General features: G+C 44.5%; 1 protein-coding gene across 1 annotated transcript; it reads left to right on the top strand.

Annotated features, from left to right (window-relative positions):
- The first annotated feature begins 19,622 nt into the window (after window positions 1–19,622).
- Window positions 19,623–21,928, top strand: LOC127333110 (laccase-4). The gene is made up of 4 exons (XM_051359418.2): window positions 19,623–19,836; window positions 19,944–20,469; window positions 20,575–21,552; window positions 21,648–21,928. The coding sequence occupies exons 1-4, from the start codon at window positions 19,726–19,728 to the stop codon at window positions 21,776–21,778; spliced, it is 1,746 nt and encodes a 581-aa protein (XP_051215378.1). The 5' UTR covers window positions 19,623–19,725; the 3' UTR covers window positions 21,779–21,928.
- Window positions 21,929–22,302: the final 374 nt, after the last annotated feature.

Below are 22,302 nucleotides of genomic sequence, written 5' to 3'. Positions count from 1 at the left end.
AATACTACTCAGACTATGTTCATGATAATTAGTTCAAGTTTTAATCTAATTACTAATGAACTCCCACTTAATACAACATCCCTCATAGTTGTTAAGTGGTACACGATCCACATCCACTACACCAAAACCGATCATCACGTGAGATGATGTAGCTTCAATGGTGAACATCAACATGTTGATCATATTATCCATATGACTCGTGTTCAACCTTTCGGTTTCCGTTGTCCCGAGGCCATGTCTGTACATGCTAGGCTCGTCAAGTGATACGTCTCCGACGTATCGATAATTTCTTATGTTCCATGCCATATTATTGATGATATCTACATGTTTTATGCACACTTTATGTCATATTCGTGCATTTTCTGGAACTAACCTATTAACAAGATGCCGAAGTGCCAGTTGCTGTTTTCTGCTGTTTTTGGTTTCAGAAATCCTAGTAAGGAAATATTCTCGGAATTGGACGAAATCAACGCCCAGGGTCCTATTTTGCCACGAAGCTTCCAGAAGACCGAAGAGTCAACGGAGTGGGGCCATGAGGTGGCTAGGAGGGCAGGCGGCGCGGCCCCACCCTTGGCCGCGCCGCCCTGTCTCCTGGGCCCCTCGCGTCGCCCCCTGACCTACCCTTCCGCCTACTTAAAGCCTTCGTCGCGAAACCCCCAGTACCGAGAGCACGATACGGAAAACCTTCCAGAGACACCGCCGCCGCCAATCCCATCTCGGGGGATTCAGGAGATCGCCTCCGGCACCCTGCCGGAGAGGGGAATCATCTCCCGGAGGACTCTACACCGCCATGGTCGCCTTCGGAGTGATGAGTGAGTAGTTCACCCCTGGACTATGGGTCCATAGCAGTAGCTAGATGGTTGTCTTCTCCTCATTGTGCTTAATTGTCGGGTCTTGTGAGCTGCCGAATATGATCAAGATCATCTATCTGTAATTCTATATGTTGTGTTTGTTGGGATCCGATGAATAGAGAATACTTGTTATGTTGATTATCAATTTATATCTATGTGTTGTTTATGATCTTGCATGCTCTCCGTTACTAGTAGATGCTCTGGCCAAGTAGATGCTTGTAACACCAAGAGGGAGTATTTATGCTCGATAGTGGGTTCATGTCTCCGTGAATCTGGGGAAGTGACAGAAATCTCTAAGATTATGGATGTGCTGTTGCCACTAGGGATAAAACATTGGTGCTATGTTCGAGGATGTAGTTACTGATTACATTACGCGCAATACTTAATGCAATTGTCTGTTGTTAGCAACTTAATACTGGAAGGGGTTCGGATGATAACCTGAAGGTGGACTTTTTAGGCATAGATGCATGCTGGATAGCGGTCTATGTACTTTGTCGTAATGCCCAATTAAATCTCACTATACTCATCATAATATGTATGTGCATGGTCATGCCCTCTTTATTTGTCAATTACCCAACTGTAATTTGTTCACCCAACATGCTGTTAATCTTATGGGAGAGACACCTCTAGTGAACTGTGGACTCCGGTCCAATTCTCTTTACTGAAATACAATCTACTGCAATACTGTTCTACTGTTTTCTGCAAACAATCATTTTCCACACTATACATCTAATCCTTTGTTACAACAAGCCGGTGAGATTGACAACCTCGCTGTTTCGTTGGGGCAAAGTACTTGGTTTGTGTTGTGCAGGTTCCACATTGGCGCCGGAATCCCTGGTGTTGCGCCGCACTACATCTCGCCGCCATCAACCTTCAACGTGCTTCTTGGCTCCTACTGGTTCGATTAAACCTTGGTTTCATACTGAGGGAAAACTTGCTGCTGTACGCATCACACCTTCCTCTTGGGGTTCCCAACGGTCGCGTGCTGTACGCGTATCAAGACTGTTTTCTGGCGCCGTTGCCAGGGAGATCAAGACACGCTGCAAGGGGAGTCTCCACATCCCAATCTCTTTACTTTGTTTTTGTCTTCCTTAGTTTTATTTACTACTTTGTTTGCTGCACTATATCAAAATACAAAAAAATTAGTTGCTAGTTTTACTTTATTTACTATCTTGTTTGCTATATCAAAAATACAAAAAAAATTAGTTACTTGCATTTACTTTATCTAGTTTGCTTTATTTACTGTTGCTAAAATGGGTACTCCTAAAAATACTAAGTTGTGTGACTTCACAACCACAAATAATAATGATTTCTTATGCACACCTATTGCTCCACCTGCTACTATAGCAGAATTCTTTGAAATTAAACCTGCTTTACTGAATCTTGTTATGCGAGAGCAATTTTCTGGTGTTAGTTCTGATGATGCTGCTGCACATCTCAATAATTTTGTTGAACTTTGTGAAATGCAAAATATAAAGATGTAGATGGTGACATTATAAAATTAAAATTGTTCCCTTTCTCATTAAGAGGAAGAGCTAAAGATTGGTTGCTATCTCTGCCTAAGAATAGTATTGATTCATGGACTAAATGCAAGGATGCTTTTATTGGTACATATTATCCCCCTGCTAAAATTATATCTTTGAGGAGTAGCATAATGAATTTTAAACAATTGGATACTGAGCATGTTGCACAAGCATGGGAAAGAATGAAATCTTTGGTTAAAAATTGCCCAACCCATGGACTGACTACTTGGATGATCATCCAAACCTTTTATGCAGGACTGAATTTTTCTTCGCGGAACCTATTGGATTCAGCTGCTGGAGGTACCTTTATGTACATCACTCTTGACGAGGCAACAAAGCTTCTTGATAATATGATGATCAATTACTCTGAATGGCACACGGAAAGAGCTCCACAAGGTAAGAAGGTAAATTCTGTCGAAGAAACCTCTTCCTTGAGTGATAAGATTGATGCTATTATGTCTATGCTTGTGAATGATAGGACTAATATTGATCCTAATAATGTTCCGTTAGCTTCATTGGTTGCACAAGAAGAACACGTTGATGTGAACTTCATTAAAAATAATAACTTCAACAACAATGCTTACCGGAACAATTCTAGTAACAACTATAGGCCATATCCTTATAATAATGGCAACGGCTATGGTAATTCTTATGGGAATTCTTACAGCAATAATAGGAATTCACCCCCTGGACTTGAAGCCATGCTTAAAGAATTTATTAGTACACAAACTGCTTTTAACAAATCTGTTGAAGAAAAGCTTGGGAAAATTGATATACTTGCTTCTAAAGTCGATAGTCTTGCTGCTGATGTTGATCTTTTGAAATCGAAAGTTATGCCTAATGAAAATCATCATAATAAAATTGTTACTACAGCAAATGCCATCCAAGTTAGAATTAATGAGAATATAAGATTGATGGCCGAATTGCGTGCTAGGTGGGAAAGAGAAGAAAATGAAAAAGAAGATAATATAGCTAAAGTTTGGACTATTACCACCACTAGTAATGCTAATGCTACACATGTTGCTGCACCTCCTACTATTAATAATAAAATAATTGTTGTTAGCAATGTTTCCACTTCTAATGCAAAGCGCGAAAAACTGCCCGAAACTGCTAAAACTGCTGAAACTGCCTGTGATAAAACTGCTGAAATTTTTTTCAACATTGGGGATGATGATCCCATTGCTTTAGATTATAATGGTTTGAATTTTGATGATTGCCACATCTCTGAAGTTATAAAGTTCTTACAAAAACTTGCTAAGAGTCCTAATGCTAGTGCTATAAATTTGGCTTTCACGCAACATATTACAAATGCTCTCATAAAAGCTAGAGAAGAGAAACTAGAACGCGAAGCCTCTATTCCTAGAAAGCTCGAGGATGGTTGGGAGCCCATCATTAAGATGAAGGTCAATGACTTTGATTGTAATGCTTTATGTGATCTTGGTGCAAGTATTTCTGTTATGCCTAAGAAAATTTATAATATGCTTAACTTGCCACCGCTGAAAAATTGTTATTTGGATGTTAATCTTGCTGATCATTCTACAAAGAAACCTTTGGGGAAAGTTGATAATGTTCGCATTACCGTTAACAATAACCTTGTCCCCGTTGATTTTGTTGTCTTGGATATTGAATGCAATGCATCTTGTCCCATCATATTGGGAAGACCTTTTCTTCGAACTGTTGGTGCTATCATTGATATGAAGGAAGGTAATATTAAATATCAATTTCCTCTCAAGAAAGGTATGGAACACTTCCCTAGAAAGAGAATGAAGTTACCTTTTGATTCTATTATTAGAACAAATTATGATGTTGACACTTCGTCTCTTGATAACACTTGATACACACTTTCTGCGCCTAGCTGAAAGGCGTTAAAGAAAAGCGCTTATGGGAGACAACCCATGTTTTTACTACAGTAACTTTGTTTTTATTTTGTGTCTTGGAAGTTGTTTACTACTGTAGCAAACTCTCCTTATCTTAGTTTAGTATTTTGTTGTGCCAAGTAAAGTCGTTGATAGTAAAGTTCATACTAGATTTGGATTACTGCGCAGAAACAGATTTCTTTGCTGTCACGAATCTGGGCAAAATTCTCTGTAGGTAACTCAGAAAATTATGCCAATTTACGTGAGTGATCCTCAGATATGTACGCAACTTTCATTCAATTTTAGCAGTTTCATTTGAGCAAGTCTGGTGCCTCAATAAAATTCGTCAATACGAACTGTTCTATTTTGACAGATTCTGCCTTTTATTTCACATTGCCTGTTTTGTTATGTTCGATGGATATTTCGATTCCATTGACTTTCAGTAGCTTTGTGCAATGTCCAGAAGTGTTAATAATGATTATGTCACCTCTGAACATGTATATTTTGATTGTGCACTAACTCTCTAATGAGTTGTTTTGAGTTTGGTGTGGAGGAAGTTTTCAAGGATCAAGAGAGGGAGATGATACAACATGATCAAGGAGAGTGAAAGCTCTAAGCTTGGGGATGCCCCGGTGGTTCACCCCTGCATATATCAAGAAGACTCAAGCGTCTAAGCTTGGGGATGCCCAAGGCATCCCCTTCTTCATCGACAACATTATCAGGTTCCTCCCCTGAAACTATATTTTTATTCCATCACATCTTATGTGCTTTTCTTGGAGCGTCGGTTTGTTTTTGTTTTTTGTTTTGTTTGAATAAAATGGATCCTAGCATTCTTTGTGTGGGAGAGAGACACGCTCCGCTGTTGCATATGGACAAATATGTCCTTAGGCTTTACTCATAGTATTCATGGCGAAGTTTCTTCTTCGTTAAATTGTTATATGGTTGGAATTGGAAAATGCTACATGTAGTAATTGCTAAAATGTCTTGGATAATGTGATACTTGGCAATTGTTGTGCTCATGTTTAAAATCTTGCATCATATACTTTGCACCTATTAATGAAGAAATACATAGAGCATGCTAAAATTTGGTTTGCATAATTGGTCTCTCTAAGGTCTAGATAATTTCTAGTATTGAGTTTGAACAACAAGGAAGACGGTGTAGAGTCTTATAATGTTTACAATGTGTCTTTTATGTGAGTTTTGCTACACCGCTTCATCCTTGTGTTTGTTTCAAATAGCCTTGCTAGCCTAAACCTTGTATCGAGAGGGAATACTTCTCATGCATCCAAAATACTTGAGCCAACCACTATGCCATTTGTGTCCACCATACCTACCTACTACATGGTATTTCTCCGCCATTCCAAAGTAAATTGCTTGAGTGCTACCTTTAAATTTCCATTCTCTACCTTTACAATATATAGCTCATGGGACAAATAGCATAAAAACTATTGTGGTATTGAATATGTACTTATGCACTTTATCTCTTATTAAGTTGCTCGTTGTGCGATAACCATGTTCCTGGGGACGCCATCAACTACCATTTGTTGAATATCATGTGAGTTGCTATGCATGTTCGTCTTGTCTGAAGCAAGGGCGATCTACCACCTTATGGTTAGAGCGTGCATATTGTTAGAGAAGAACATTGGGCCGCTAACTAAAGCCATGATCCATGGTGGAAGTTTCAGTTTTGGACATATATCCTCAATCTCATATGAGAAAATTAATTGTTGCTACATGCTTATGCATAAAAGAGGAGTCCATTATCTGTTGTCTATGTTGTCCCGGTATGGATGTCTAAGTTGAGAATAATCAATAGCGAGAAATCCAATGCGAGCTTTCTCCTTAGACCTTTGTACAGGCGGCATAGAGGTACCCCTTTGTGACACTTGGTTAAAACATGTGCATTGCGATAATCCCGGTAGTCCAAGCTAATTAGGACAAGGTGCGGGCACTATTAGTATACTATGCATTAGGCTTGCAACTTGTAAGATATAATTTACATGATACATATGCTTTATTACTACCGTTGACAAAATTGTTTCTTGTTTTTAAAATCAAAGCTCTAGCACAAATATAGCAATTGATGCTTTCCTCTTTGAAGGACCTTTCTTTTACTTTTATTGTTGAGTCAGTTCACCTATCTCTCTCCACCTCAAGAAGCAAACACTTGTGTGAACTGTGCATTGATTCCTACATACTTGCATATTGCACTTATTATATTACTCTATGTTGACAATATCCATGAGATATACATGTTACAAGTTGAAAGCAACCGCTGAAACTTAATCTTCCTTTGTGTTGCTTCAATACCTTTACTTTAATTATTGCTTTATGAGTTAACTCTTATGCAAGACTTATTGATGCTTGTCTTGAAGTACTATTCATGAAAAGTCTTTGCTATATGATTCATTTGTTTACTCATGTCATATACATTGTTTTGATCGCTGCATTCACTACATATGCTTACAAATAGTATGATCAAGGTTATGATGGCATGTCACTCCAGAAATTATCTTTGTTTATCGTTTACCTGCTCGGGACGAGCAGGAACTAAGCTTGGGGATGCTGATACGTCTCCGACTTATCGATAATTTCTTATGTTCCATGCCACATTATTGATGATATCTACATGTTTTATGCACACTTTATGTCATATTCGTGCATTTTCTGGAACTAACCTATTAACAAGATGCCGAAGTGCCAGTTGCTGTTTTCTGCTGTTTTTGGTTTCAGAAATCCTAGTAAGGAAATATTCTCGGAATTGGACGAAATCAACGCCCAGGGTCCTATTTTGCCACGAAGCTTCCAGAAGACTGAAGAGTCAACGGAGTGGGGCCATGAGGTGGCCAGGAGGGCAGGCGGCGCGGCCCCACCCTTGGCCGCGCCACCCTGTCTCCTGGGCCCCTCGCGTCGCCCCCTGACCTACCCTTCCGCCTACTTAAAGCCTTCGTCGCGAAACCCCCAGTACCGAGAGCACGATACGGAAAACCTTCCAGAGACGCCGCCGCCGCCAATCCCATCTCGGGGGATTCAGGAGATCGCCTCCGGCACCCTGCCGGAGAGGGGAATCATCTCCCGGAGGACTCTACACCGCCATGGTCGCCTCCGGAGTGATGAGTGAGTAGTTCACCCCTGGACTATGGGTCCATAGCAGTAGCTAGATGGTTGTCTTCTCCTCATTGTGCTTAATTGTCGGGTCTTGTGAGCTGCCGAACATGATCAAGATCATCTATCTGTAATTCTATATGTTGTGTTTGTTGGGATCCGATGAATAGAGAATACTTGTTATGTTGATTATCAATTTATATCTATGTGTTGTTTATGATCTTGCATGCTCTCCGTTACTAGTAGATGCTCTGGCCAAGTAGATGCTTGTAACTCCAAGAGGGAGTATTTATGCTCGATAGTGGGTTCATGTCTCCGTGAATCTGGGGAAGTGACAGAAATCTCTAAGATTATGGATGTGTTGTTGCCACTAGGGATAAAACATTGGTGCTATGTTCGAGGATGTAGTTACTGATTACATTACGCGCAATACTTAATGCAATTGTCTGTTGTTAGCAACTTAATACTGGAATGGGTTCGGATGATAACCTGAAGGTGGACTTTTTAGGCATAGATGCATGCTGCATAACGGTCTATGTACTTTGTCGTAATGCCCAATTAAATCTCACAATACTCATCATAATATGTATGTGCATGGTCATGCCCTCTTTATTTGTCAATTGCCCAACTGTAATTTGTTCACCCAACATGCTGTTTATCTTATGGGAGAGACACCTCTAGTGAACTGTGGACCCCGGTCCAATTCTCTTTACTGAAATACAATCTACTGCAATACTGTTCTACTGTTTTCTGCAAATAATCATTTTCCACACTATATATCTAATCCTTTGTTACAGCAAGCCGGTGAGATTGACAACCTCGCTGTTTCGTTGGGGCAAAGTACTTGGTTTGTGTTGTGCAGGTTCCACGTTGGCGCCGGAATCCCTGGTGTTGCGCCGCACTACATCTCGCCGCCATCAACCTTCAACGTGCTTCTTGGCTCCTACTGGTTCGATTAAACCTTGGTTTCATACTGAGGGAAAACTTGCTGCTGTACGCATCACACCTTCCTCTTGGGGTTCCCAACGGTCGCGTGCTGTACACGTATCATCAAGCAAACCCAAGTATTCCGCGTGTGCAACATGGCTTACACCCGTTGTATGTGAACGTAGAGTCTATCACATCCGATCATCACGAGATGCTTCGAAACGACGGACTGTAGCAATGGTGCATACGAGGGGATAACACTTTATTATCTTGATATTAATGTGAGGATCATCTTATAATGCTACCGTCGCGATCTAAGCAAAATAAGGTGCATAAAGGATTAACATCACATGCAATTCATATGTGATATGATATGGCCCTTTAGTCTTTGTGCATTTGATCTTCATCTCCAAAGCACGGACATGATCTTCATCATCAACGGGCATGATCTCCATCATCGTCGGCGTAGCGTCAAGGTCCATGGCGCCGTCCTCATGGTTGTTCACCACATGTAGCAACTATTACAACTACTTTGAAATACTACTCAACATGAAATTTAAAGACAACCATAAGGCTCCTGCTGGTTGCCACAATACAATAATGATCATCTCATACATATTCATCATCACATCATGGCCATATCACATCACTAAACCCTGCAAAAACAAGTTAGACGTCTCTAATTTGGTTTGCATATTTTACGTGGTTTAGGGTTTTCGAGTAAGATCCAATCTACCTACGAACATGAACCACAACGGTGATACTAGTGTTGTTAATAGAAAGAGTAAATTGAATCTTCACTATGGTGGGAGAGACAGACACCCGCAAAGCCACTTATGCAATACAAGTTGCATGTCGAACGTGGAGCAAGTCTCATGAACGCGGTCATGTAAAGTTAGCCCGAACCGCTTCATCCCACCATGCCGCAAGATGCAAAGTACACGAACTAAAGACAACAAAGCATCAACGCCCACAAAACAATTGTGTTCTACTCGTGCAACCAATCTATGCATAGACACGGCTCTGATACTACTGATGGGATTCGTAGCATAGAAAACAAAAAATTTCCTACCGCAAGAACGAAACACAAGCCAAGATCTAATTTAGAAGACGGTAGCAACGAGGGGATCACGAGACTAACCCTTGAAGATTTCCAAAGCCTACGAGATTAGATCTCGTTGTTGCAGAAGATGATCACTTGCCGCTTTCAAAAGCGCGTAGAAAATCTTGACGGTGCCACAATCGGGCAGCACCTCCGTACTCGGTCACACGTACGGTGTTGATGAAGACGACGTCCTCCTCCACGTTACAGCGGGCAGCAGAAGTAGTAGATCCTCCTCGGAATCCCGGCAGAACGACGGCGTGGTGGCGGTGGTGGTGAAGAACTCCGGCACGGCTTCGCCTATGCGCTGCGGGAGTATTACACTACTAGGAAAAGGGCTATAGCTGCACGCAAGTGGTGCCGGCGCACCACCATAGGCATGCGCCGGTGGAACATGTTGCCGGCGCACCAAATAAGCGCCGCGCCGGCGATGGACCTATACTGCCGGCGCACAAAAAAATTAGTGCGCCGGGGATAAAATTCGAAGAGATCTGGCCGGAACCAAAAATTATGGGCAGCTTACCCCCGGCGCACCTCTATGGTGGTGCGCCGGTGGTAGACAATTTACCACCAGCGCACCACCATAGAGGTGCGCCGGGGGTAAGCTGCCTAGATTTTTCTCTCCACACCCGCCCCACCCCCGGGAATCGCCTTTTCAGTTTTCGGAAAAATAATAGAAAATGATAGAAAATTCAAAAAATAAAATCCTTTGAAATGCCCATGTAATATGTGATCTAGTTTTAGTAAAAATTTGAAAATTTGAATTTCGATGTATTATGCAAAATGGCGTCATCTTTCGGTAAAACGGGATTTCTGGTTGCATACGACCTCCGATGAAAAACTTTTTTATATCAAAATCGATCTACTCGAAATTTCCTATTTGAATTCAACGGCCTACGGCCGTTTGGAGAAAAAATGGATCCGTCAAATTCAAAACAGAAACAGGACTTTTTTCAGATTTAAGATTTGGGAGAAAAAAAGAAAAAAAATACCCCCGGCGCACCACCCTACTTGGTGCGCCGGCAGTAACCTATGGTATATATATACTCCACACCTGCCTGTGCTCCTCACTTTCACATTTTCCTTCTCTTTTCCTCCTCCTCCTCCTCCTCCTCATCTACTACATCGAGCTACTGCAGCGAGCTACTCCGGCGACCTTTACTGCACCGACGGCCACGATGGCCACCGACGGCCACAACGTCCTTCGGCCTCCTCCAACACCTCCGGCCTCCTCCACCACGTCCGGCCTCCGCCACCACGTCCAGCCTCCTCCACCACCTCCGGCCTCCTCCACCAACTCCGGCCACCTCCATCAACTCCGGGCTCCCCCACCTACTCCGGGCTCCTCCACCTCCGGCCTACTCCTCCTCCTACACCGACGCGATGACCTCGGGAGCTTCCGCCATCATCCTGCACCTCCTGTACCTCCTACACCGGCGCAGAGACGACAACCACTAATTAGCTAGATCTAGATCTAGATTTGATTTTTTTTTGTTTTCTTGTATAACCTACCGCCGGCGAACAAGACAGGTGCGCCGGGGATAACGCGAGTTACCACCGGCGCACCAACAGGTGCGCCGGCAATAAGCGATTATCACCGGCCTGTTCCCACCGGCGGGCTCTAAGTGCGCCGGCAATAGGCCTTTTCCTTGTAGTGTTATGTGGAGGAGGAGAGGCTAGGGTTTGGGGAGAGGGGAGAGGCACTTGGGCGCCGGCCCTTGGATGCCCTAGGTGGTGCGGCCAAGCCATGGGCAGCCCCCTCCCTCTCCTCCTCATTACATAGGTGGAACCCCAAGGGTTTGCCCAAAGTCTTCGAATAAGACCCCAACAGAAAAACTGCCTTATGGACGAAACCTAGAGGGACAGGGACTCTCCCCTTCCCCCTTTACTTGGCCGGCCTAGGAGGTGGAGTCCACCATGGACTCCACCCTCCCACTTGGTTGGCTGGTTAGGGTTTGTGGAGTCCCTCCGGGACTCCTCCTTCCATAGTGATTTATTCCGGATAATTCTAGAAACCACCTTCCATAAATTCACCGGATCATTTCCAAACTTGGAAAGTGACTTCCTATATATGAATCTTATTCTCCGGACCATTCCGAAACTCCCCGTGATGTCCTGGATCCCATCTGAGACTCCGAACAAAACTTTGAACTCCATTCCATATTCCATATCTACTTAAACGACATCAAACCTTAAGTGTGTCACCCTACGGTTCGCAAACTATGCAGACATGGTTGAGACTTCTCTCCGACCAATAACCAATAGTGGGATCTGGAGATCCATAATGGCTCCCACCTATTCAACGATGACTTAGTGATCGATTGAACCATTCACATACGATACCGATTCCCTTTGTCACGCGATATTTTACTTGTCCGAGGTTTGATCATCGGTATCTCTATACCTTGTTCAACCTCGTCTCAGACAAGTACTCTTTACTCGTACCGTGGTATATCATCTCTTGTGAAACATTCACATGCTTGCAAGCTAATCAGACGACATTCCACCGAGAGGGCCCAGAGTATATCTATCCGTCATCGGGATGGACAAATCCAACTGTTGATCCATATGCCTCAACTCATACTTTCCGAATACCTAATCCCACCTTTATAACCACCCATTTACGCAGTTGTGTTTGATGTAATCAAAGTACCCTTCCGGTATAAGTGATTTATATGATCTCATGGTCGAAAGGACTAGGTAACTATGTATCGAAAGCTTATAGAAAATGAAATTAATGACGTGATCTTATGCTACGCTTAATTGGGTGTGTCCATTACATCATTCACATAATGACATAACCTTGTTATTAATAACATCCAATGTTCATGTTCGTGAAACTATGATCATCTATTAATCAACAAGCTAGTTATACAAGAGGCTTACTAGGGACTCCTTGTTGTTTACATAACACACATGTATCAATGTTTCGGTTAATACAATTATAGCATGGTATGTAAACATTATCATAAACACAAAGATATATTATAATAACCATTTATTATTGCCTCTTGGACATATTTCCAACACTAAGAGGGGGCAAGAATATGCTGACTGGGTTCTTATTTGTTAAGTGGGGGAAAATTAGTTTTTTAGAAATCTTTTACATATTTGTTGTTGGTAGTGGTGGGGTGGGGTGGGGGAGTAGTTTCCCCATGCCAATACGTTGGTTCCGCCCATGGCAGTCCTACCGGCGGCGATAAACGTTTCTTGCTGGGCGTCTGTGCTAAGGTTTCCATTTGCATGCTAGAATTTCCAATTATGTAGTTCTACCTTACTGTATTTACCGTCCTTTTTACGGAGTTGTGTTGAAGCATTATACGTCGCCACTCCTCCATATTTCTGCATCTTGCTTACAGTTATTTTGTGCGTGTGTGTGTGTGTGTGTGTGTGGGGGGGGGGGGGGGGGGGACTGCCCCCTACCTATACAGTTGATTCGCCCATACCAGCCCCACCATTGACGACAAACATTTCTTGGTGGGTGCACTGGTGGAGCTCATTTGGGGCCAAACTAGGCCATATCCCCCAAGTATTTTTTGCAAAAAAAAAACATATTAACTCCTATTCATCTATGGCTTAGCCCAGCAACACACATTGGCCCTCGCTTACGCTGCTTCCTCTTAGCGGTTCCCTGGCCGTTCCTCTCAAGCTCTCTCAACAGGAACCATGTAGTTGCCTCGCTAGGAAACCAGGGGTCGGCCAGGGTGTCGCCGCATTGACAACCCGTTGGCATGGCGCCACGGCCACATCTTGCGGGCACGGGGCCATCAGGACTTCTAACAACTAATTGCTATATGTGGATGCAATTGATCCCCTTATCTGCTCCAATCTCCCTTGCTAGGTAATTTTCTTTCTTTCCCCAAACTCTTTGTTGGCAACTTATAGTATCTGTTATTCACTCACTGAATTAGTAATTTAGTTTCCAATTTTGCAAATTGCAACGGCAAAAAGCAATAGGCAGCGATGGAAAATGGTACTCAGAAATTAATTAATTTTGTAAAACGAAAAAGGATGAGACACGTGAAATTAAAGATCCTTCAACAACCAACAGGAACCAAAAAAAAAATCTGAACAATGAGTAATGTCTCTAGTGAAGTGGCGCCGTTTAGGATAAAAAATTGTTCCAGGCATTACACAAGGTACCTTGAACGGGGGCACTTTGGTGCCAGCAATAGTGCCATTAATAACTTAGTTAATTCAAGGCAATTTACAAATTTGTCTTCAAAGACTGGGTAAGGTGCGATTTAGCTGCAAAATACTATGTAATTTGGTGCTGATAGCGTGGCCGATTTGCGAGTTTTGGACATAGCTGAGGAGGCCGAGGTGGACTACATGTGACAGTTGATGGCGGGAGATGTGGGGAGCGAGCCGGCTAAGGTTCTGCCTCGTTGGGTGGCGTTGTATGCGTCGCTGCTCCATTATCAAAAAAAGATGCGTCGCTGCTCCTGCTCGCCAATTCCACGCGATACTGAGGTGAGATTTGGCTTAGATCTAGTGGACATATTCATTCTATACATGATTTGAGAGGTGTGGCAATTGATGCGAGGTATATCTCTTTTTTTGCGGGTTCAAGAGCTTTATTGATTACTCGACATGATTACAATCACTCCGAAGAGTATTAGCGAGAAAATCTAGGTTATAGTTTATCCACATGCATCTTCTCCTATCAGAACTAGATTGTTTAGCACAAAGATGAGCTGCGTTATTAGCATTACACCCAACAAAACTAATGCTTAAGTTAGGTAAAGCTCGTCTAATCTCAGCTACTTCCTGGCGAATCGCCATGATCTCCGATCTATGTAGAATTTCGTGCAAACGTATCTTTTGGTAAATCTCACCTCAGTAGAATAGTGGTCGTCCGCACATTTGAGCCGATGAGCCAGCTAAGCCAGACATTTGATAGGAGGCGTACCTTGCTTATGGCCGCATGCCATTATATATATGGAAAGATAAATTGTTCCAATTTTATCGCTTGATGATTGATCCGCCCTTGATCTTTTCTGCGGGATGACGCGCACAACTTAATGAGGTGGATCCTATGGAAAGATACTGTACTAAATCATTCCGATTTTACTGCTTAACCCTTCTGCCCGGCACACCGGGCTATTTTATACTCTCAATCTCCCTTTTATATAGGACTGGTGTGGTTGATACCAAACCATCAATCTTCTTCTAGTACGACACATATTTCTTCATCCATCGACAAGCCTAGATCAAGCAGCCGTGTATACGAGGATGGACAAGTACTCCATGATTCGCATCGTTGCGCTAGCCTTACTGTCTCTACATCTCGTATGCTCTGCTACGCTTGCCCAAGGTAAGTACTGGATCTATATTTGCGATACTTTTTTTTTTGTCGTTCAAGCTCAAGAATTTGGTCCATGGGTTACGCAAACGTTATACTTATAGTTCTCTGTATTTCGCCTCACTTTTGTTTCTTGCCTGATTTGTCGCTTTTTTGTTGATCAATCCAAAATAATTGCATAACAATGGTTTGTTTGTTCTTCTATAGGCCGAATCGTCAACATGGGTAACGAGAAGATCAATGTTCCATCTACGTTGTGCTTTTTTCCAAAAGGTTGCAAAGGCACTTGCTACTGTTGCCTGGCAAGTAGTTATTGCTACGATACTAGGGAGGAGTGCAAGGCGAACTGTGAAAAATCCACTGCCGAAGACAGAGTTGCTACGAGAGCTCCACCTTCTTTTCCTTTATTTGTCCGAGGACATGGCGCGTGATGTGCGAAAAGATAGTTTGCAATTAGAATAATGAACTAGTTGTTGCTTGTTTTGATTTGAATCGCTGCATCTGAACTTTTGCAAATTATACTGTGTGAGGATCCGTGTTTTCGTGAAACCTACTAAAATTAAGTGCCCATGCAACTAAATATATCTACTGCTACTAGCCTAGAAAGTCTCTCGAGTTATGTTTTGGTTGGTCGGGATCGGATATACTCACGTTGGCATACATAAACCAACACGGAGCTACCTATATTCGATCCTTTCAAGCTCAATCACGGTTATACTCACAGTCAATGTGAGATCTCTCTCTTCTTCGACGGCAAACTACATAGTAGGCTATCGCGCTCAAAGCGGTTGTATTACCGCCGGATCTAGTTACGGCCGGGTCTCGCTTAGACTTCACCGTCATCGAGACAGCCGCCAAACACTAGACGTCGCTAGGTAGTCATCAATCGATAATGCTACTTCCTCTATACCAGTTTACAGAGTAATTACGTATTTTGAGAAATAAGTTTAACTACAAATTTGATCAATAAAATATAGTAAGATATATGCCAAAAAGCTACACCACCGGATTCATATTTTAAAAATGTTTCTAATAATATAGTTTTTGTGATATATATTTTATATTTTATTGATCAAATTAGTAATCAACTTTTTTTTTTCTCGAAATGCCTAATAGCCCTGTAATCCGATATGGAGGGAATAGAATGGAATTCAATAATAAAGCGGACATGTAACGCTCCACTTGCCAACTACCACGACAGGAAGGTTTAGGGCATATACTATGTGAAGTGGTAAAGAAGACTGTCTTTTTTTACTGATCCGCGTTGTCTAGAGAAAACACTAAACATAAGCTGTAAAATGCATTCATTTTTATTGTCATCTCTAGCAACTAATGAAAATTAATTAATTTTAGAAAAATATTACGATACATATATGGTACAACGGAGAAAATATTTTTCTCTTATTTTCTACTCCCTCCGTTCCTGAATATAAGCCATATAATTTTTCGAGAAAAAAAATCTAGAATATAGACTTTAGTGCGACACACCACTTGTATGGGAATTTTTTTAGGGATTTGATTATATTTTCTTATCTTATGTAAAGTAATCTATTTTCTCATGTCAAATGTATAAGGGTAATCCCGCCTAAACATGGTGTTTTCTCTCAATATTTGTTCTTTAATTTTCGAGCCAAAAACTGTATAGTTTATATTTAGAAACGGAGGGACTATAAGGGATCATCCCTACCGAGAAGATAACTTTATCTTTCTTCATTTCTACTACAACTAACCAAAAATCTAACGTGGTTATTCTAAGAAAATCTCACGTCACTTCATTGTATAAGCCCTTACGCTCGCGAAGCAATACCACCGGCCTTTCAATACACCAGGGATACACTAGCAGACCCCACAACCAAAACAAATGCAGCATATATAGATTAAACTTTTGACATGGGTTCCGCCATAAAATATATCAAAGTAAAAAGTCACCTGGTGAAACAAGGAGTTTATCTGGTGTAGCAGACTCTGAACGAGCACCTTATGTACGCGCTGCAGAATTTGTCATCCCCATCGAATCACCGGGCTATTTTTAGGCAAACGATCCGCAAATTCTGCACTAGGCCTGCCATCAACACCGCCATGCCGCCTAGCATTGCCACCCCCGTGCACGTCCATCAACACGCAACCTCCATTGAGACCCCGCTGCACCATGCCATCTAAACTCGACGACGTTGAACTGGTAGAAGCCATGCCACGCCACCTTCTGACCTCTTCGGTCGGTAGCCGCTCCAAAATGACTCCCCTAGGAGGGAGATGGACGCGTAGCGCCGCCTCGTTTGATCCGGGAGCCCCAGATCTAGATTATTCTCAGGGACAACCCGAGCAAGGTAGCGAGAACTGCGATGATCCCCATCTAACGGACACATCATGCCCTGGTCCCGCACTGACGACATTTGCATGTGGGGAAGAGGAAGTCTTGCTGCCGCCGGCACACTCTGGCGGGGGAGGGGGGGGGGGGGGGGGGGGGTAAAGTGGGCTGGGGGTGCTTCCCGGTGCCAGGATAGGGTTCCTCTCCGCTGCCGATCATCTATGTATGCAGTACATCCTAAATTGTTTCTTGTCGTTATAGGCCATTCTTTGTCATCTTGCCATGGTCTTGAATATGTGTGGACCGGCCATGGCCCGCATGTGCGAGTTAAGCCCTCTGTGCAGTTCGGCCTGGTATGCTACTTCCTTGCTTGATTCTCATATGTGCGCAATATTCTAACTCGAGCCAAACTACTGCAAACAAACCCTCTCGAAAAAAAGAACAGTGGGGGAAGAAGTGTATGGAAAGGCATGAACTGGACACTGACCGAGAAATATAAGGGAAAACGTCGATCAGGTTGGGTCAAGCATCATTCTCTCCATTGGGGATGGTGCAAGGAAAGAACTCGAAAATACACGCCAAATATAGACACCAACAACCATATGTCCGGATTGTGAAGTGATCATGCAGAGGTTGGTTCATGCGCATAGTATATTGATACATCGTATTGGGCACGCTGTAGGTGAAAGAAGTCGAGTGTCACGGACTGACGTTACCTTCATCGATTATTATGTGGGCTTATTTTGGAGGAAGCTAGGTATATAGGTTGGTGTGGTGACAGTGACTAACCGAACTAATTGTCCATAGTGTTCTTTTTTTTATCTTCTTCAGGAGCCAATCTTGCTGTATGATCCAAGTGACGTTTCGATCATTAAGCTGCAGAACCTAACTTCGAATGCACCATATGTGAACACGTAGTATCTATATAGTACTACCTTTTCAGAAAAATAACTAGACCCTCAATCCCCCAAGTAGGAAGATTGATGTGTAACCACCGGCTAAACTCTCTATCAGAGACGTGTTTACAATATGAGCCGTCACAAGGCAACGAACCATTTGCAATAGTAAACTATGTCAGCCTCCTAAAAAAGCAGTCAGTTAAAAAACGCCCTTCTACCCGATCTTTGTTTTTTTTTCCGAAAAGAAGGTTGAAACCTCCAGGCCTTTGCATACAACCTTTTTTTCACTGCCTCTCTCCATAGTGTCTACATATATCCGAATTAGGACAAAATTTTAACACTCTTTAATAAACGGCAGGAGTATATTATTCCACAAAACCATATAAGAACAAATACATCGATCAATCCAAACCCTACTTTCTACAATTTTGATGATGGGTGGTCATGATCGGGGCCTTGTGCCCTAAATCCGGAGGCCTCCCAAACAGCCCAACAACAAGCTAAGAGCACAAACCAGTCAAGCAAGACCATCGGTGTTTTCCTTATGCGCACGCTCCAGAATCCAATTCCGCTGTCTTTCTCAAACCCATCCTCGGGAGGGATCAATGCATTTACCTTGCTAGGTTCGCATCGACACCACCGCGACGCCAGACAACGCCACCTCCCTGCACGCGCCCATCATCGCGTGCCCGCCGCCAGGGCCTAGCTGCGCCACTCCGTCGAGACCCGTCGTCGATACGGTCGATGCCACACCGCTCCACCTTCTGATCCCTCCAACACATGCTCCAAAAACAATTCCCCAAGATGGAGAACGGCGTCGAGAGCCGCCATCATCAGATCCAGAAGACACATATCAAGCCACCCCCCTCCGGAGCAGCCCGAGCAAGGAGATGAAAGCTGCAATGACGATGCCTTCATGAAGGTAACGACACAAAGACACATCCATCGTCCACCATGAGCGAAGTCGGCTTGGTTTTCATCAACAATTATGCCCCCCCTTCCTTGCCGTCGATAATCAACGGACCGAACCCAGTCGAAGCGGGTGCCACGCTATGGCCCCTCCATAGACATCTAGAACCTTCCCTAACAATAATGGGGGGAGCGGGCTGCCAGCCACCCATCCAAAGCGTTGTAGTGAAGCCGCTAGTCGTTGTTGGAGGAGCACCAAAGCCACGCCGCCGCGCCTAGCAATCCCCACCAAGATCTTTATGTCACTGTGGTGGGAGCTGAACATCGCGAGGGAAGGGCCCACTTCCGCTATGGGCGGCGAGGGTGCGACGTCATCCAGTGGTAGTCCACTACCTCCTCCTAGAGACTCTACGGGGTAATTTTTTTTACACCTTGACCGGAACGGGCATGAAACTTGTCATATTTGGTAAGATTTGTCCAAAATTTATCTCTCGTTTTTGAACAGGGAACGAATAAAAGGTGTAGGCCCACCTGGTGCACAAAATCCGCGTCGCTTTTACCTTGCACTTTCCGGTGAGCCCTTTGCAACGGAAACCTTACGTGACCACGCATGCAAATTAAACCAGAGGTGCACTAGCTTTAGCCACACTCCAAAGCTAGAGCACTCCAGCTCAAGCTCCTGCCTTGATAGTTCATCCACCGAATCACCAAACGAAAATTGACCATGTAGAAACCTCAAACAAATGGGACGGTGGTACGTTGCTGCTACACACGCTTGCTTCTTCCTACATGTATATAAAACTTCAAGTACTTGCTCACCACATATTCATTCCATCCTCGATCACCTGGTCACACATCTCCTCCTCAAGAGCTCAACATCCAGCAGCTAGCTTCGGATATCGCATCTAGCTCTTGCTCCTCGCACCATAGCCTACAAACCATGGCCATGACGATCTCCTCGGATCTTCGAGCTCCTTGCTCTCTCCTCATGGCAACCCTGATGCTGATCATCTTCCAAGCGCAAGGCATCACTAGGCACTACAATTTCAATGTATGTCTATCAGTATATATGTATTCCACAATTCATCTAATAGTGTACATGTTTTGCATGCATTTCCGGCCGTGATTTTGATTTCTTACATGGTGCATCCACTGCAGGTTCAAATGGCGAACGTGACGAGGCTGTGCGCCACCAAGAGCATCGTGACGGTGAATGGGGAATACCCCGGGCCGGCGCTGGTGGCGAGGGAGGGCGACCGCGTCCTCGTCCGCGTCACTAACCACGTCGCTCACAACATGACGCTGCACTGGCACGGTATCCGGCAGCTCCGGAGCGGCTGGGCCGACGGGCCGGCGTACATCACACAGTGTCCGATGCAGACCGGGCAGAGCTACCTCTACAACTTCACCATCACCGGGCAGCGCGGCACGCTATGGTGGCACGCGCACATCTCCTGGCTGCGCGCCACCGTTTACGGCGCCATCATCGTCCTCCCCAAGCACGGCGTGCCTTACCCGTTCGCCGCGCCGCACAAGGAGGTCCCCATGATCTTCGGCGAGTGGTGGAAGGCAGACACGGAGAAGTTGGTCAGGCAGGCGACTAAGACCGGTGGAGCCCCAAATATTTCTGACGCTTTCACCATCAATGGTCTCCCAGGACCGCTCTACAATTGTTCCGCCAAAGGTACGCACATACGTGCGCATGCTTAATTAACACTGTTTGTAAGGTGGGAAACGTTGAACTGACTGAATATATAGCTACCGTTCAACTGACCATGAAACATTGCAGACACGTTCAAGCTGAAGGTTGAACCTGGGAAATCATACCTGCTGCGCCTCATCAACGCTGCTCTCAACGACGAGCTCTTCTTCTCCGTCGCCAACCACACACTCACAGTCGTCGAGGTCGACGCAGTCTATGTCAAGCCGTTTACAGTCAAGACCTTGATCATCTCCCCAGGGCAGACCACCAACGTCCTCCTCACCGCCAAGCCGTTCTACCCCAGGGCCAACTTCCACATGTCCGCAGCGCCCTACTCCGTCATCAGGCCCGGCACCTTTGACAACACCACGGTCGCTGGCATCCTCGAGTACCAAAAACCCGGCGGCACCCCCTCCGCGTCAAGCTTCGACAAGTCCTTACCGCTCTTCAAGCCTACCCTACCGCGGTTCAACGACACCGGCTTCGTTGCCAACTTCACCGCCAAGCTCCGAAGCCTTGCCACGCCGCAGTACCCAGCGGCCGTGCCGCAGTCGGTGGATAAGAGGTTCTTCTTCACCGTCGGGCTGGGCACGCTCCCGTGCCCCGTGAACGTGACGTGTCAGGGGCCTACCAACACCACGCAGTTCGCGGCGGCCGTCAACAATGTCTCCCTGGTGCTCCCTTCCACGGCGCTCCTCCAGTCTCACTTCACAGGCACGTCTCGAGGCGTCTACGGCTCAAACTTCCCGATCATGCCCCTCAAAAAATTCAACTACACCGGGGCGCCGCCGAACAACACGAACGTGGCCACTGGAACCAAGCTGCTCGTGCTGCCCTTCAACTCCTCGGTGGAGCTGGTGATGCAAGACACGAGCATCCTCGGCATCGAGAGCCACCCCCTGCACCTGCACGGCTTCAACTTCTTCGTCGTTGGCCAAGGGGTTGGCAACTACGACAGTGTGAATGATCCGGCTAAGTTCAACCTCGTCGACCCCGTTGAGCGGAACACCGTTGGAGTGCCGGCCGGCGGGTGGGTGGCCATCCGATTCCTCGCCGACAACCCAGGTAAGCACAGTTTTGCACACTATTCATTCATTCGTGAAACTGAATGTTTTGTTAATTAGCTAGTGCTCATATGTAAGATATGCATGTATGCGCAGGTGTATGGTTCATGCATTGCCATTTGGAGGTGCACACGACATGGGGACTCAGAATGGCATGGCTGGTACTAGACGGGAACCTGCCCAACCAGAAGATACTTCCTCCACCATCTGATCTCCCCAAATGCTAACCGGACAGAGTTGTTGTTTTTCCTCTTTTGTTCTTGCTATCATTTGCGACTGATGTCTCCTAACGGAGTATTAATTTTCTTCTTTGATTGGTTAGCAACTTGTGATGATGATATTTTGATTCTCATTGAATATATAAAACTGCCAAAGCATGTATCTTTCTTTTACCCATCAATTCAGATCCATGTTGTTCAAGAACTATTTATTTGTTGCAACTTTTGCATTGCACTAGTATATCTTGGTGTGACAACATGTTGCTTCGTGGATTAAGATCTGAAAGAAGAAGGTAGAGGCAAGTTCGAGTTTTTCTCTCGATGCAACATCTGTCTCAGAGTGAGTGAATCCTGATGCTGAGCTTTGTGGCTTGGTGGGTTCACATATGAAAGAAGGACTACCAAGTAGAAACAAACCGACTTTTTTTTGTATCACAATGATCAAGCTAGTCTCCGTGGTTGATCCAATGGCGTCAGTGTTGTGCGCCCTTTCCTTCTTGAGGGCGTTGTTGTTGGAGAACCCCCTCCTTCCC

The sequence above is a fragment of the Lolium perenne genome, chromosome 2 (genome assembly GCF_019359855.2).
Source record: "Lolium perenne isolate Kyuss_39 chromosome 2, Kyuss_2.0, whole genome shotgun sequence".
Lineage (NCBI taxonomy): Eukaryota > Viridiplantae > Streptophyta > Magnoliopsida > Poales > Poaceae > Lolium > Lolium perenne.
Note: the sequence above shows the minus strand (reverse complement) of the source record. Positions and strands in the feature narration are given on the sequence as shown.

Coding starts and splice junctions, on each gene's coding strand:
- LOC127333110 (XM_051359418.2), top strand. CDS start 19,726: ATGGCCATGACGATCTCCTCGGATCTTCGAGCTCCTTGCTCTCTCCTC. Junction 19,837..19,943: donor CTAGGCACTACAATTTCAAT/GTATGTCTATCA, acceptor CATCCACTGCAG/GTTCAAATGGCGAACGTGAC. Junction 20,470..20,574: donor CTACAATTGTTCCGCCAAAG/GTACGCACATAC, acceptor GAAACATTGCAG/ACACGTTCAAGCTGAAGGTT.